Source organism: Pecten maximus, chromosome 2 (genome assembly GCF_902652985.1).
Source record: "Pecten maximus chromosome 2, xPecMax1.1, whole genome shotgun sequence".
NCBI classification, from domain to species: domain Eukaryota; kingdom Metazoa; phylum Mollusca; class Bivalvia; order Pectinida; family Pectinidae; genus Pecten; species Pecten maximus.
In genome coordinates, this window is record NC_047016.1 from 3,895,017 (window position 1) to 3,908,683 (window position 13,667).

Consider the following 13,667-nt stretch of genomic DNA (forward strand, 5'->3'; position numbering starts at 1 on the left):
AATACTTGTATACCCATACTTGTATACCCATATTTGTATACCCCATACTTGTAAACACATACTTGTATGCCCCATACTTGTATACCCCATACTTGTATACCCCATACTTGTATACCCCATACTTGTATACCCATACTTGCATACCCGATACTTGTATACCCCATACTTGCATACCCGATACTTGTATACCCCATACTTGTATACCCATACTTGTATACCCATACTTGTATACCCATATTTGTATACCCCATACTTGTATACCCATACTTGTATCACCCGTACTTGTATACCCCATACTTGTATACCCATACTTGTATACCCCATACTTGTATACCCATACTTGTATACCCATACTTGTATACCCATACTTGTATACCCATACTTGTATACCCATACTTGCATACCCGATACTTGTATACCCTATACTTGTATACCACTTGTATACAGATACTTGTATCACCAATACTTGTATACCCATACTTGTATCACCCATATTTGTATACACATACTTGTATCACCCATTCTTGTATCCCCAATAATTGTATCACCTATTATCTAAATAAATTATCAGTTTCTATTCTTTTATTTAATAAAAGTTAACTGCAGTGTATGGAACAAATGTGCCAAACAAACCCATATTGTTAGTTGGTATTCAGCCATTCTATACATACCCGTATTCCTGCCCAGAATTCGTTGCTTTGAAGAGAGGGGCTTTTAACTCCCGGCGTGTTTGTATGATACGACCTGACTGTACACTGTAACTGTAAATACATTAATGGTGGGCGGTATAATTATAGTACGTAACTTCTGTTTGAGTATAATCACAGTAAGGTAACTTTTGTTTGAGTATAATCACTGTAAGTAACTTCTGTTTGAGTATAATCACAGTGAGTAACTTCTGTTTGAGTATAATCACAGTGAGTAACTTCTGTTTGAGTATAATCACAGTGAGTAACTTCTGTTTGAGTATAATCACAGTGAGTAACTTCTGTTTGAGTATAATCACAGTGAGTAACTTCTGTTTCAGTATAATCACAGTGAGTAACTTCTGTTTGAGTATAATCACAGTGAGTAACTTCTGTTTGAGTATAATCACAGTGAGTAACTTCTGTTTGAGTATAATCACAGTGAGTAACTTCTGTTTGAGTATAATCACAGTGAGTAACTTCTGTTTGAGTATAATCACAGTGAGTAACTTCTGTTTGAGTATAATCACAGTGAGTAACTTCTGTTTCAGTATAATCACAGTAAAGTATCTTCAGTTTGAGTATAATCACAGTACGGTAACTTCTGTTTGAGTTGAATCATAGTAAGGTAATTTCTGTTTGAGTATAATCACGGAAAGGTAGTTTCTGTTTGAGTTGAATCATAGTAAGGTAATTTCTGTTTGAGTATAATCACGGAAAGGTATCTTCTGTTTCAGTATAATCAAAATAAGTAAGTTCTGTTTGAGTATAATCACAATGAGTAACTTCTGTTTGAGTATAATCCCAGTAAGTAACTTTTATTTGAGTAAAATCACAGTAAGGTTACTTTTATTTGAGTAAAATCACTGTAACTTCTGTTTGAGTATAATCACAGTAAAGTAACTTATGTTTCAGTCTATTTCAATGATCTAGTATTGCATTATATATAAGTAAATTGATGGCATTGAAGGTAAATGAAATTAAACTCTTTATCCGACCACAGGGTAACCCTTACCACACTCCAAACCTTTAAATAACGTCCCTATTGTACACTTACCGTAGTTCCCATGTGTCCATGCATATATCTGCCATCAAGCAGCGCGTCCCGATCGTCTCCTGTCAGGACGGTCACGACTGGTGTGTTTGTTCCTGGAATCGTGATAGGATCGGATCCATTGGCTGTCCATGTGACCTCAAAAGCTACACCGGTTTGCCCCTTTGGGTAAGGGATGTGACACGGGAACTTGACGGTACCTGTGGCACCACAGGTATATCCAATATGGCCACGGGAATCCACTATTACAGGTTTTCCGAGAATGGGGGCGTGTGTCATTTTTGGATACAAATCTAAAAATGAAACCAAGAAACTCTTCAAAGGCTAATCACCATGAATCTGAAATCGAATAGTTTTTATAATTACTTACTAATTAATCTTCATAGTGCGTAATACCATCATATGTTGTAGAACCACTGAAGTGTCGGGTATCAATATACGATGTAAAGGCCATCCATATGACTAGAGGTTGTAAAATAATAAAGTTATGGAATCTCAATCAGGAGACATTATTTCTTTTCTGTATGGAAGCCAACACCCGATTCCGGTTTTGTTTACAACAACACTCTGATATTATGATTTTATATATTATGTTGATCGACTATAGTGAAACGTTCATTACAAAAAGTATATGAGTCAAGCTGTTGTATGGTCAGTACCAGCATGCATGGGTTTTCTATTGGACTGAATTCAATTCCGTTAGACTTTACTTCTAATGTCACCGAAACTTGACTAAATGGAAATAATAATTCTCCGGAACTTAACATGCCTGGTTATTCTTACCCATTTTGTTATTGCAGGCTCGATCGTATTGGTGGTGGTATATCTGTATATGTTTAAGATTACATATCTGCGAAAATAAGGCGTGACCTAGCGCTGCCAACCATAGAATGTATATGGATAGAAATAGTTCTTGGTTCAGAGAAATGTGTATATGGCTTGTTCTATAGACTTCCTAATTCTCCTGTTATCACTTGGTCCCATATCTCTCTATTGAATATACTTTTATAAAAGGCTTATCTAATATTGTAATTGCAGGTGATTTTAATGCTCACTCACTATTTAAAATCCAGTCTTCTCACTTACGTGATAATGCTTACTTTATTTCATGTGTCACAACTAGTAGAATCCCCAACATTTTTTACTGAAGCTTCGTCTTCACTGTTAGGTATATTTGGCGCTGGTGATATTAATGTTACCATTAAGTACATAGTTAGAGAAAGCTTTCTTGACCAACCTGTCAGATATCAATGTCTACTTACTGTTCTTTTAACGTCATAAAGCCAGTTAAGCACAGTTTTAAGCGTAACGTTTGGCTCTGATCATGGTAATTATGATGTATTTAAAGATAAAGTGAAGTCTATTAAATGGAACGCATGGATGAATGCTGACGATATAAATGTTTCGGTTAGGAATTTTACAGACACACTACTTGGCATCGCTAAAACTTGTATCCCCAGCAAAAATATCACTGTTAAATCTAACAAACCTTCGTGGATGTCTAATGAAATTCAAAGATGAATTAGGAAATGGAAACGGGCATACAAAGGAGCCAAACGCACATTTACCAATGATCATTGGACTAAATTATGTCAAATTAGAAATAAATGCATTAACACTACCAAGCTTTCAAAAGTCGTATATATCAATCTCTTTGGTACATTAAAGAAACCACCCAATCTCATTGTGAAGAAGTGGTGAAAAACTGTATACTCATTAATACCAAATTATAGAAAATCTCCGATACCACCTCTTCTTCACAATGACACTGTAGATGCAGTGGATGACAGCGAAGAAAAGGAGTTCTATAAAACTGGCATTGAGTCCCTTCAACACTGAAGGGGATTCTGTTGAAAAGTAACACAATATGTCCGGCAAAATGCAAATCCTTCAATATAAGGCTCACAACATATCAATCAGCCCTCGTATCTACGCACGGCCACTAACAAAATTCCAATATTTTTCTGTAATTGCACCTGACTGGGGAAGTTGTATCATGTTGGGTTAAGAATAGAATGAAGTTACCTAAAGTTTTATATATTCCAAAGAAACCTTATTGATAGTCCTCTATGGTCATGCATGCAAGCAAATGAAACTCTTGTTCAGGAATGGCGAGCTTTCAAATGATGAAAATGCCTTATTTTTTCAACTGAGCAGAATATCATTATCTACTCCAAACGATTGGAATACACATTTTTCATCGAACAATGATCCTCTGTTTTCGTATTATCTATTTCTCCTATTCTTATTGTCATAGCCCCTTCCCCAACCCCCAAACTTCCAACTCCCAAACCCCCAACCCTACCCCCACCCATTCTTTTTTACTTTCATATTCATAAAACCACTCAAAATCCGTTTACAAGTAAATTACTGTATCAACAGCGTATAGGGATTTCAGTAATTAAGCAATCATGCCCTAATTAAATTAGATATTGCCAGGACACGGATTTGTATAAGTTGCTTCAACTTGTTTCTGGATCCTATTCAGTTGTATTGTACTATGTGTTGTTATGAACTTAATGATACATTTTGAATGAAATGAAGTTTATATTAATAATATTACATTTATATATAAACGTTAACGTTATTGTATTCATTCATTTCATACAATATAAATTTTGAATGAGAATCGGAAATATGTATTAACCTTCTATTAACCTGTCACCGTTTTATGACACATTAGGTAAACGGCAACAAGTAGGAGCAATGTAATGCTTCTGTAGATGGACAATTAGGACAGGGAGAAAAGAGGAGATGAAAAGATTAAAAGAAATAAGAGAGATTCGAATCTTTTAGAACTGACTCACAAACACGATTCAGTAGTTATAAAGCTAGTATGTCAATCTTCATGCGATGTATACCATATTTGTGTGGGTATGGATGTGATTTTTTGTACTATGTTTATTTAGTTTGAGTCCTTGATGTGAATGCATAATGTGGTGTTCCTTTGCTGTTTCCGTTGTTTCTGTGCTAAAATATTGTATTCTCCCCATCATCTGTACTTAACAAGTAGAGGCACGTATAAATCTATATATGTACAGTATATATTACACTATTTGATGCTTTAAATTTTCTTCTTTATGCACCTAAACATTTCGGACTATACGTTCTGAACTTATCTTTTTGAAACTTAATCAAATTTGTGAAGATAATAATTTGTCAAAAGTTACCTTCCCTTCTACATTATGTTTGAATTCATGCTTCATGCTCTTCATGAATATTTTAATACAACATTGTTCAGGGGGTTGAACCCAGGGCTCCCCAACCCTGGCAATTCCTATACAATCGCATAGCTATAAGTAAATATACAGTCGAACCCACTTAACTTGAAATCGGATATATTGAAATATAGTTTAATTTGAAGTGAAATAAAATCCCCGTCCAAATGCCTTCTTTGTCTTTGTATTGTTTCAACGGTTATTTTGAAATCGGTTTCTTTGAAATATCGCTTTATTTGAAAGGAAATTATTGCCCCTGGCAATGCTAAACCATTGTTTATGTATCGCTTAAATTGAAAGTTGCCACGACTGGCTTCGATTACCGGCCATTATGATACGTGCGTCCGATCAAGACAGGTAAAAATGAAATTCTGATTTACACAATACAAATAAATTGTGACTTTTAATAATTAAATACGTTCGTTATGAACATGAATCTGTATTTGTTTAAGAGTATACCTTGAGGGACACAGCTTATTTTGGCTTATGCTACACATATACAACTACATTGACTCTGCTTTAACTACACGTTAGACAATTACAAATGACGAGGCCATTCTTAGGGATTTTACAGACAATGATAACAACGTAAGCAGGACAGTGATATTGACAACAACCCTCAAACAATCTTTCGTGAAAATGTATCCATCATCGACGCACATGTCTAATAGCCCGGATGTACCGGAAACTGTTCTCACGTGTATCCGCGAACTAAAAATAAACACAAACAAGCAACAGTCTATGACTTCTATCATCGAATTTAACATTATTTCTAATAAACTGTGAAACTACTATCAGTTTGGAACCGATTGTAAATACTGATTAAGTAAAATGTCGATTAACTATATTGAACAAATGTGTGTTGTCTTACGTAGCGCGGCACTGATTTGAAGAATTTTTCTATTCCCCGAGGATTTCAATATAACAGGGTTCGACTGTATATATATCAATAATGCTGGGGGATAAAATATTTGTATATATATATATATAACGAAAACGTTCAAGCTGATGAACGAAATCATCTACAAGATAAGTACTATTATACATATCGGAATGGATACTTTCTGTCATGGCCCTCATAGTCATTCATACATAGACATACAATACACCATACCTACAGTAAATATAACTAAATATGGTTGTTCTTATCAGATAGATCTGGATCAGATACATGTTGATTTTCTGATATATTGGTTAATAGCATTTTTAATAGCGTGGTAATTCCGGAAATAAGTATGGACATTGCATTTTCCCTTAAATTCTTCAAGCTATAGGCCTATATGGAATTATCATTTTTAACAATGTTATCAACAAATGGTGCCCCTTTCATGGACCATGCTTTATTACAGATATTTTTTTTTATTAAATTTAATTTCACAATTAGACCATGTTGGATTTTCGAGGATATTTGTTCTGCATATTTTACTTGCAATAAATGTTGTATACTAAGCTTCAAAAACACTTTCCCACAATATGTTTTTACCAATTTTTTTTATTCCAATATTTGCTTGCATTTGTTTATAAAAACAATAATAAGCCTCCAATTTCCTAATTCATTATACACTTGTTATAAAGTTGTTTAAGGGCTGTTATGAATGATTTTGAATGTATCATTTTTAGTCCCCCTCTGTATAAATTTAAATCCCGTTTTTAACTGTATCAGGTTAACACAGATATTCGTACAATAAATCCTTATTTTAGATAGAAGTCGTAAGGATTAGGAAGAACAAACGACTAGACTGTGATATAACTGTTTATAACAAATACTTTACTAATGGGTGTGAGTTTTCTCCTATTCCACATAGATATCAAATACTGTACTAATGGGTATACGTTTTCTTCTATTCCACATAGATATCAAATACTTTACTAATGGGTATACGTTTTCTTCTATTCCACATAAATACCAAATACTTTACTAATGGGTATACGTTTTCTTCTATTCCACATAAATACCAAATACTTTACTAATAGGTGTACGTTTTCTTCTATTCCGTATAAATAACAAAACCTTTTTTTTGTCAAAATTCATTGAGTTATTTTATGATTGTGTAAATCATATTCAATGCCCAACAGAGTAATATTTTTACATCCCCAATTTAGGTCAAAATTAGTAGTCATTATTTTCACTGAATTTTTTCTACTGCCAATCCACACAACCTGGGTCTTAATGAAGTTCGTTTCTAAACAAAGATATGTGCAAATTATGTGATATTATTTCATGTTAGTTCTAAAAAGATTATTTGAACCATCTAAAATAAAAGACGTGTTTTCGGCATATTATGATAACAGTATTTCCTGTAGTAGTGAATGCTTTGTTATCGTTATTGTTTATTAAATCATTGACAAAATTTCTACACATAGATAAAGATATCACAAGAAATAGGGGTCCCCCTGACGACCACCGCGTCCAGTCGTGAAAAAAATCCCTCTTTGTTTACTGATGCCTTTGTATTGTTCTGTATGGTATTGTTTTATCCATTTGATAACGTTTGGGACAAAATTAGATAAGTTCAGAGTTTTTGATATAGCGTTCCAGAACACTGAGTCAAAAACTTTTCCAAATTCAATTAAAAGTGAAATTCCAGGTAAATTGTTATTTTCTGTATACTGCATAATGACATAGATTAAACGTGTGTTTTCCCATAACTTTGTTTCATCTATGCACTTGAGTAGATGAGCACAGACTTAACTGATGACTAAATGTAAAGAGAGGCAAATGCTGTTGTGTTTAATAATTAACATTGTGCCTATAGTTATTGGATTTCTCTAAAAATATACCTTCCAGAAATCTGACCATTAGAAAACAAACATTTCTTGTTCATTACTCAAAATTGGGTTCCAAATAATTATAAAATATATTGGTGTAAAAGAATCGGAAGTGGTTCATAACAAAACATATGACAACAAAAATGCACCTCAAAATTTAAACATTGTTTTATCTTTAAGATTGCGTTGCATATTCATTGTGCAATAATTTCCTACATATTTGGGCTCATGATTTACAGCGAATCATACTCTTAGAAAAATAAGAACATTTGACAGCTAAAAGCATTGTTTTGATATTTTTAGGATAAAAAAGTGAACGCTGTGGTACACATCTGATTAGCAAAACTATGTATGCCTTTGCGCATGCTCAATGGGACTTTTTTTAAACATATTTTATCCATTGTTTCTAAGATTGCTACAAATAACACCTGGTTTTGGTCAAATAGGTTCATAATTTCCTTTTTCCTGTAACATGTCTTTACAAGAAGACTTGGTCATACCCTTCTTTCCTTCCGATTAACAATATAATGGCTTTAACTCACAGATCTATCAGACTTAAAAAACTATAAAAAGAGAAAGCAATATGTTTTGGCTTTTGACGGATAAGTGAGGTGAAGTAAGATTCGAAACGAGTCTTTCATCCACTCTTTGTTTCAAAAACATTTACATTGTATACCAGGCAAGCAGGATAGGTTGATAGGCAAAAACGATAGTCGTACTTACCGGTACAATTGCTTGATCCCACGTTGGATTGTCCGATTTTGCACACGGGTTTGTTACCTGTAACAAAATTAATTATACTAGCATAGGTACATTTGAAGTCGAAATTTTTGGAACACCGATTTATCATTCGTATTCTCTAGTTGTGGATTCAAAATACAATATTTCGACTACTGTAAATAAATTATATTTCCAGTGGGATTTATTTTTGAGCTATCTTGAGGGGAGAGTCAATCGCGAATTCAAACCCTTCGCGATTATCTAAATATTCCAGCGTTTCGACAGCACAGCGGGGATAATTTTCTTTAAACATCGCATGACTATTTTGTTAAAATGTCTGTGGGGGCGAGAACATGTGTACGTTCTCGGGTACACGTGTCTGTAGGGTCACTTTATACTTGTTTCACTTGTTTCTAGTTTATCTATATGACGGTCATAAAATATCTTTTCCTGATAACGCGGGTCCAGCATTACCCCTAGATCCACCTGTAATGATGTAATTGGTGTCCTGTCTTTACATACAGGTTTCCGGGGGCTATATCCGGTTTTCCCGGGCGCCAGGTGCGAACTGATGATGGGGATAGTATGTTTACTGTGATATTAAAATACCATGTCCATCGATATCATAGCAGTTATAATAGTCAGAGGAGCGAGCTAGTGTCAGATATGTATATATATATGTGTGTGTGTATTTTATTAAACGCTGTGTGCTACACGGGCACGCTAGTACAACAAATATATATTTGCTCTTTGAGTTGACCTTTGGGGAGTAGTGGAGGGATGACTTGTACGAAAATATCACCCTTGGCTGGCGACTAACCTAGAGGTTACTGATATATTAGTCTTGCGGAGTCCATAATTCAAACAGATCACCATTCGAAAATTCGAATTCATTTCTATATCCATGATATCGGCGTTCACGAAATTATGTATCCGTGAGAGTCTTAATGGCTTACAACATTTGAAGGTTTGATTAATATCATGTAGATGTAGGTAGTAAGCAAAATGATAATTACACTTTAACAACTCAACGGCACGGTAGTCCATATGGCATCCTGGTGTTCTTTAAAAACCTTACCGGCACAGTAGGCCATATGGCATCCTGGTGTTCTTTCAAAAACTTACCGGCACAGTAGGCCATATGGCATCCTAGTGTTCTTTAAAAACCTTACCGGCACAGTATGCCATACGGCATCCTAGTGTTCTTTAAAAACCTTACCGGCACAGTAGGCCATATGGCATCCTGGTGTTCTTTAAAAACCTTACCGGCACAGTAGGCCATATGGCATCCTGGTGTTCTTAAAAACTTACCGGCACAGTAGGCCATATGGCATCCTGGTGTTCTTTAAAAAAACTTACCGGCACAGTAGGCCATATGGCATCCTGGTGTTCTTAAAAAACTCACCGGCACAGTAGGCCATATGGCATCCTGGTGTTGTTTAAAAACCTTACCGGCACAGTAGGCCATATGGCATCCTGGTGTTCTTTAAAAAAACTTACCGGCACAGTAGGCCATATGGCATCCCGGTGTTCTTTAAAAACCTTACCGGCACAGTAGGCCATATGGCATCCCGGTGTTCTTTAAAAACCTTACCGGCACAGTAGGCCATATGGCATCCTGGTGTTCTTTAAAAACCTTACCGGCACAGTAGGCCATATGGCATCCTGGTGTTCTTTAAAAAAACTTACCGGCACAGTAGGCCATATGGCATCCCGGTGTTCTTTAAAAACCTTACCGGCACAGTAGGCCATATGGCATCCCGGTGTTCTTTAAAAACCTTACCGGCACAGTAGGCCATATGGCATCCCGGTGTTCTTTAAAAACCTTACCGGCACAGTAGGCCATATGGCATCCTGGTGTTCTTAAAAACTTACCGGCACAGTAGGCCATATGGCATCCTGGTGTTCTTTAAAAAAACTTACCGGCACAGTAGGCCATATGGCATCCTGGTGTTCTTAAAAAAACTCATCGGCACAGTAGTTTTTAGAGCAGTGGTTTTCTTAAAAAAAAAAAAAATTACTGGCACAGTAGGCCATATGGCATCCTGGTGTTCTTAAAAACTTACCGGCACAGTAGGCCATATGTCATTCTGGTGTTCTTAAAAAAACTTATCGGCACAGAGGACCATATGGCATCCTGTTGTTCTTAAAAAACGTACCGGCACAGTAGGCCATATGGCATCCTAGTGTTCTTAAAAAACTCACCGGCACAGTAGGCCATACGGCATCCTAGTGTTCTTTAAAAAAAACTTACCGGCACAGTAGGCCATATGGCATCCTGGTGTTCTTTAAAAAAAACTTACCGGCACAGTAGGCCATATGGCATCCTGGTGTTCTTAAAAAAACTCATCGGCACAGTAGTTTTTATAGCAGTGGTTTTCTTTAAAAAAAAACAAATTACCGACACAGTAGGCCATCTGGCATCCTGGTGTTCTTAAAAACTTACCGGCACAGTAGGCCATATGTCATTCTGGTGTTCTTAAAAAAATTTATCGGCACAGAGGACCATATGGCATCCTGTTGTTCTTAAAAAACGTACCGGCACAGTAGGCCATATGGCATCCTGGTGTTCTTTAAAAAAAACTTACCGGCACAGTAGGCCATATGGCATCCTGGTGTTCTTAAAAAACTCACCGGCACAGTAGGCCATATGGCATCCTGGTGTTGTTAAAAACTTACCGGCACAGTAGGCCATATGTCATCCTGGTGTTGTTAAAAACTTACCGGCACAGTAGGCCATATGGCATCCTGGTGTTCTTAAAAAACTCACCGGCACAGTAGGCCATATGGCATCCTGGTGTTGTTAAAAACTTACCGGCACAGTAGGCCATATGTCATCCTGGTGTTGTTAAAAACTTACCGGCACAGTAGGCCATATGGCATCCTGGTGTTCTAATCAAGTGGTAAACATTAAAACTGCCGCAGTTTTTGACCTGAACCTGTTGTGATTTATGACAACATGTCGTTCCTCCGTACACAGCCGGATCAACACCTTGGCCGTAGTTGTAGCACGCCTGTAAGGTGACGGTGGTTCCCTGGGCGGTAGGAAGCTGGCCGTTTAGCCATATAGGAATCTGTGTACCGCAATGGTAGGTCGGCACACAAGACGTTGGCATGTCACCATTTGTGAATCGGTACCATCTCTGTGGTAGAGCTCGGTCACACAGAAGTCTGTCGGCTGCCTCTGGCTCAAATAATGTACTTCTGTGTTCCTCTGTTATGGTATCGTAGTTCGTACACTCATCTGCCCACACTGAAGCAGAGGATACATTGGGTAATGAACGAGTTATCTTATGCATTCAAAATAAACCGGAGCTCCCGACTTTTGATGTAACAAGAATCACGAATAAACACATTGAACATTGATAAACAAGTAGGTAGTGTACATAAAGCAGCTATTGATATAAAATAAAACTGCATCAGACAGCCGTTTTATCCTTCTAAGACTTTAAGGTATCGAAATGATTTGGGTTTGTTTGATATATTAAACATTTTACGTATCCAGAAAAATTCTCTGAGATGAAAAAAATGTTTAGGATCTCATGAGGTGACTTATGATAATTTCGTTTTCTGTCATACATAAAAGAAAACTCATAATTATTGATGAATTTTTCACATATCCGCATACTCTTACTACATTTGTACCAATGAAAATCATGCAATTGTGTTTCGTGTGTCTTTGGACAATATTATGAAATCACTAGTTGGTAACTTTAAACAATCCTATGATTTCTTCAGGTAATAACTTTAAACAGTCCTACGTGATCGTTAGGTGGTAGCGTTGGTCAGTCCTAGGCGATCGCTAAGTGGTAATTTAGACAGTCCTATGATATCGTTAGGTGGTAACTTTGGTCAGTCCTAGGCGATCGCTAAGTGGTAATTTAGACAGTCCTATGATATCGTTAGGTGGTAACTTTGGTCAGTCCTAGGCGATCGCTAAGTGGTAATTTAGACAGTCCTGTAATATCGTTAGGTGATAACTTTGGCCAATCCTAGGTGATCGCTAAGTGGTAATTTTGGACAGTCCTGTAATATCGTTAGGTGGTAACTTTGGCCAATCCTAGGTGACCTCTTAGTGGTAATTTTGGACAGTCCTACGTGATCGTTAGGTGATAACTTTAGACAGTCCTGGGTGATCGCTAAGTGGTAATTTAGACAGTCCTATGATATCGCCAGGTGATAACTTTAGACAGTCCTGGGTGATCGCTAAGTGGTAATTTAGACAGTCCTATGATATCGCCAGGTGATAACTTTAGACAGTCCTGGGTGATCGCTAAGTGGTAATTTTAGACAGTCCTGTAATACCGTTCGGTGGTAGTTTTAGACAGTCCTGTAATATCGTTAGGTGATAATTTTGGTTAATCCTGTAATACCGTTAGGTGGTAATTTTGGATAGTCCTGTAATATCGTTAGGTGGTAACTTTGGCCAATCCTAGGTGACCGCTTAGTGGTAATTTTGGACAGTCCTATGATATCGTTAGGTGGTAACTTTGGTCAATCCTAGGTGACCGCTAAGTGTTAATTTTAGACAGTCCTATGATATCGCCAGGTGATAACTTTAGACAGTCCTGGGTGATCGCTAAGTGGTAATTTTAGACAGTCCTGTAATACTGTTAGGTGGTAGTTTTAGACAGTCCTATGATATCGTTATGTGATAACTTTGGTCAGTCCTAGGTGATCGCTAAGTGGTAGTTTTAGACAGTCCTATGGTATCATTAGGTGGTTACTTTGAAAAGTCCTAAATGGTATCTTAGGACAGCCATAAGAGATTGGTGGGTGGTAATTTCTGACATTCGTTGTAGATTCCCCAAGTGCTAACGTTTGACATCTCTCGGTAGCACGTCTTGTAATTTTTACATATATTTAAGCGGATTTGGATTTTAATCTAACTCCCTTGCCCTAGCATCTCTCGAAGAACGAATAGCTGTGTGATATAGCTTCATTTGTTATTCGCCATTTAATGTTTTTATTAATAAATTCATATTAAAGTGACGACCCTGGTGTCAGAGGAACAGAAAAATCACAACTGCTTCATGTGATCAAGAAGTATTTTACATCACCTATAACATTAATGTTAAATTACCCAAGTGCATCAGTCGTTAGTTTTCTTTTCTGTTTCTATGGATATCTGTGGAGAAGTTATTTCAAATTCGTGACTTCAACTCCTTAAAATCAGAAGTTGAATACAATTGTATACTCCCAATAACATCAATAGCCTTT

General features: G+C 36.5%; 1 protein-coding gene across 1 annotated transcript in view; it reads right to left on the bottom strand.

The window, feature by feature from the left end:
* The window catches only part of LOC117340550 (von Willebrand factor D and EGF domain-containing protein-like), a 45,337-nt gene extending 33,651 nt beyond the window's left edge, over positions 1 to 11,686 (bottom strand). Inside the window, exons 1-4 of the mRNA XM_033902312.1 lie at positions 11,308 to 11,686; positions 8,451 to 8,507; positions 1,744 to 2,033; positions 672 to 761 (exon numbers count right to left, since the gene is read on the bottom strand). Coding sequence (XP_033758203.1) covers positions 672 to 761; positions 1,744 to 2,033; positions 8,451 to 8,507; positions 11,308 to 11,563 — 693 coding nt within the window. The 5' untranslated portion in view covers positions 11,564 to 11,686. The remainder of the gene's footprint in view (positions 1 to 671; positions 762 to 1,743; positions 2,034 to 8,450; positions 8,508 to 11,307) is intronic.
* Between the last annotated feature and the right edge of the window lie 1,981 nt (positions 11,687 to 13,667).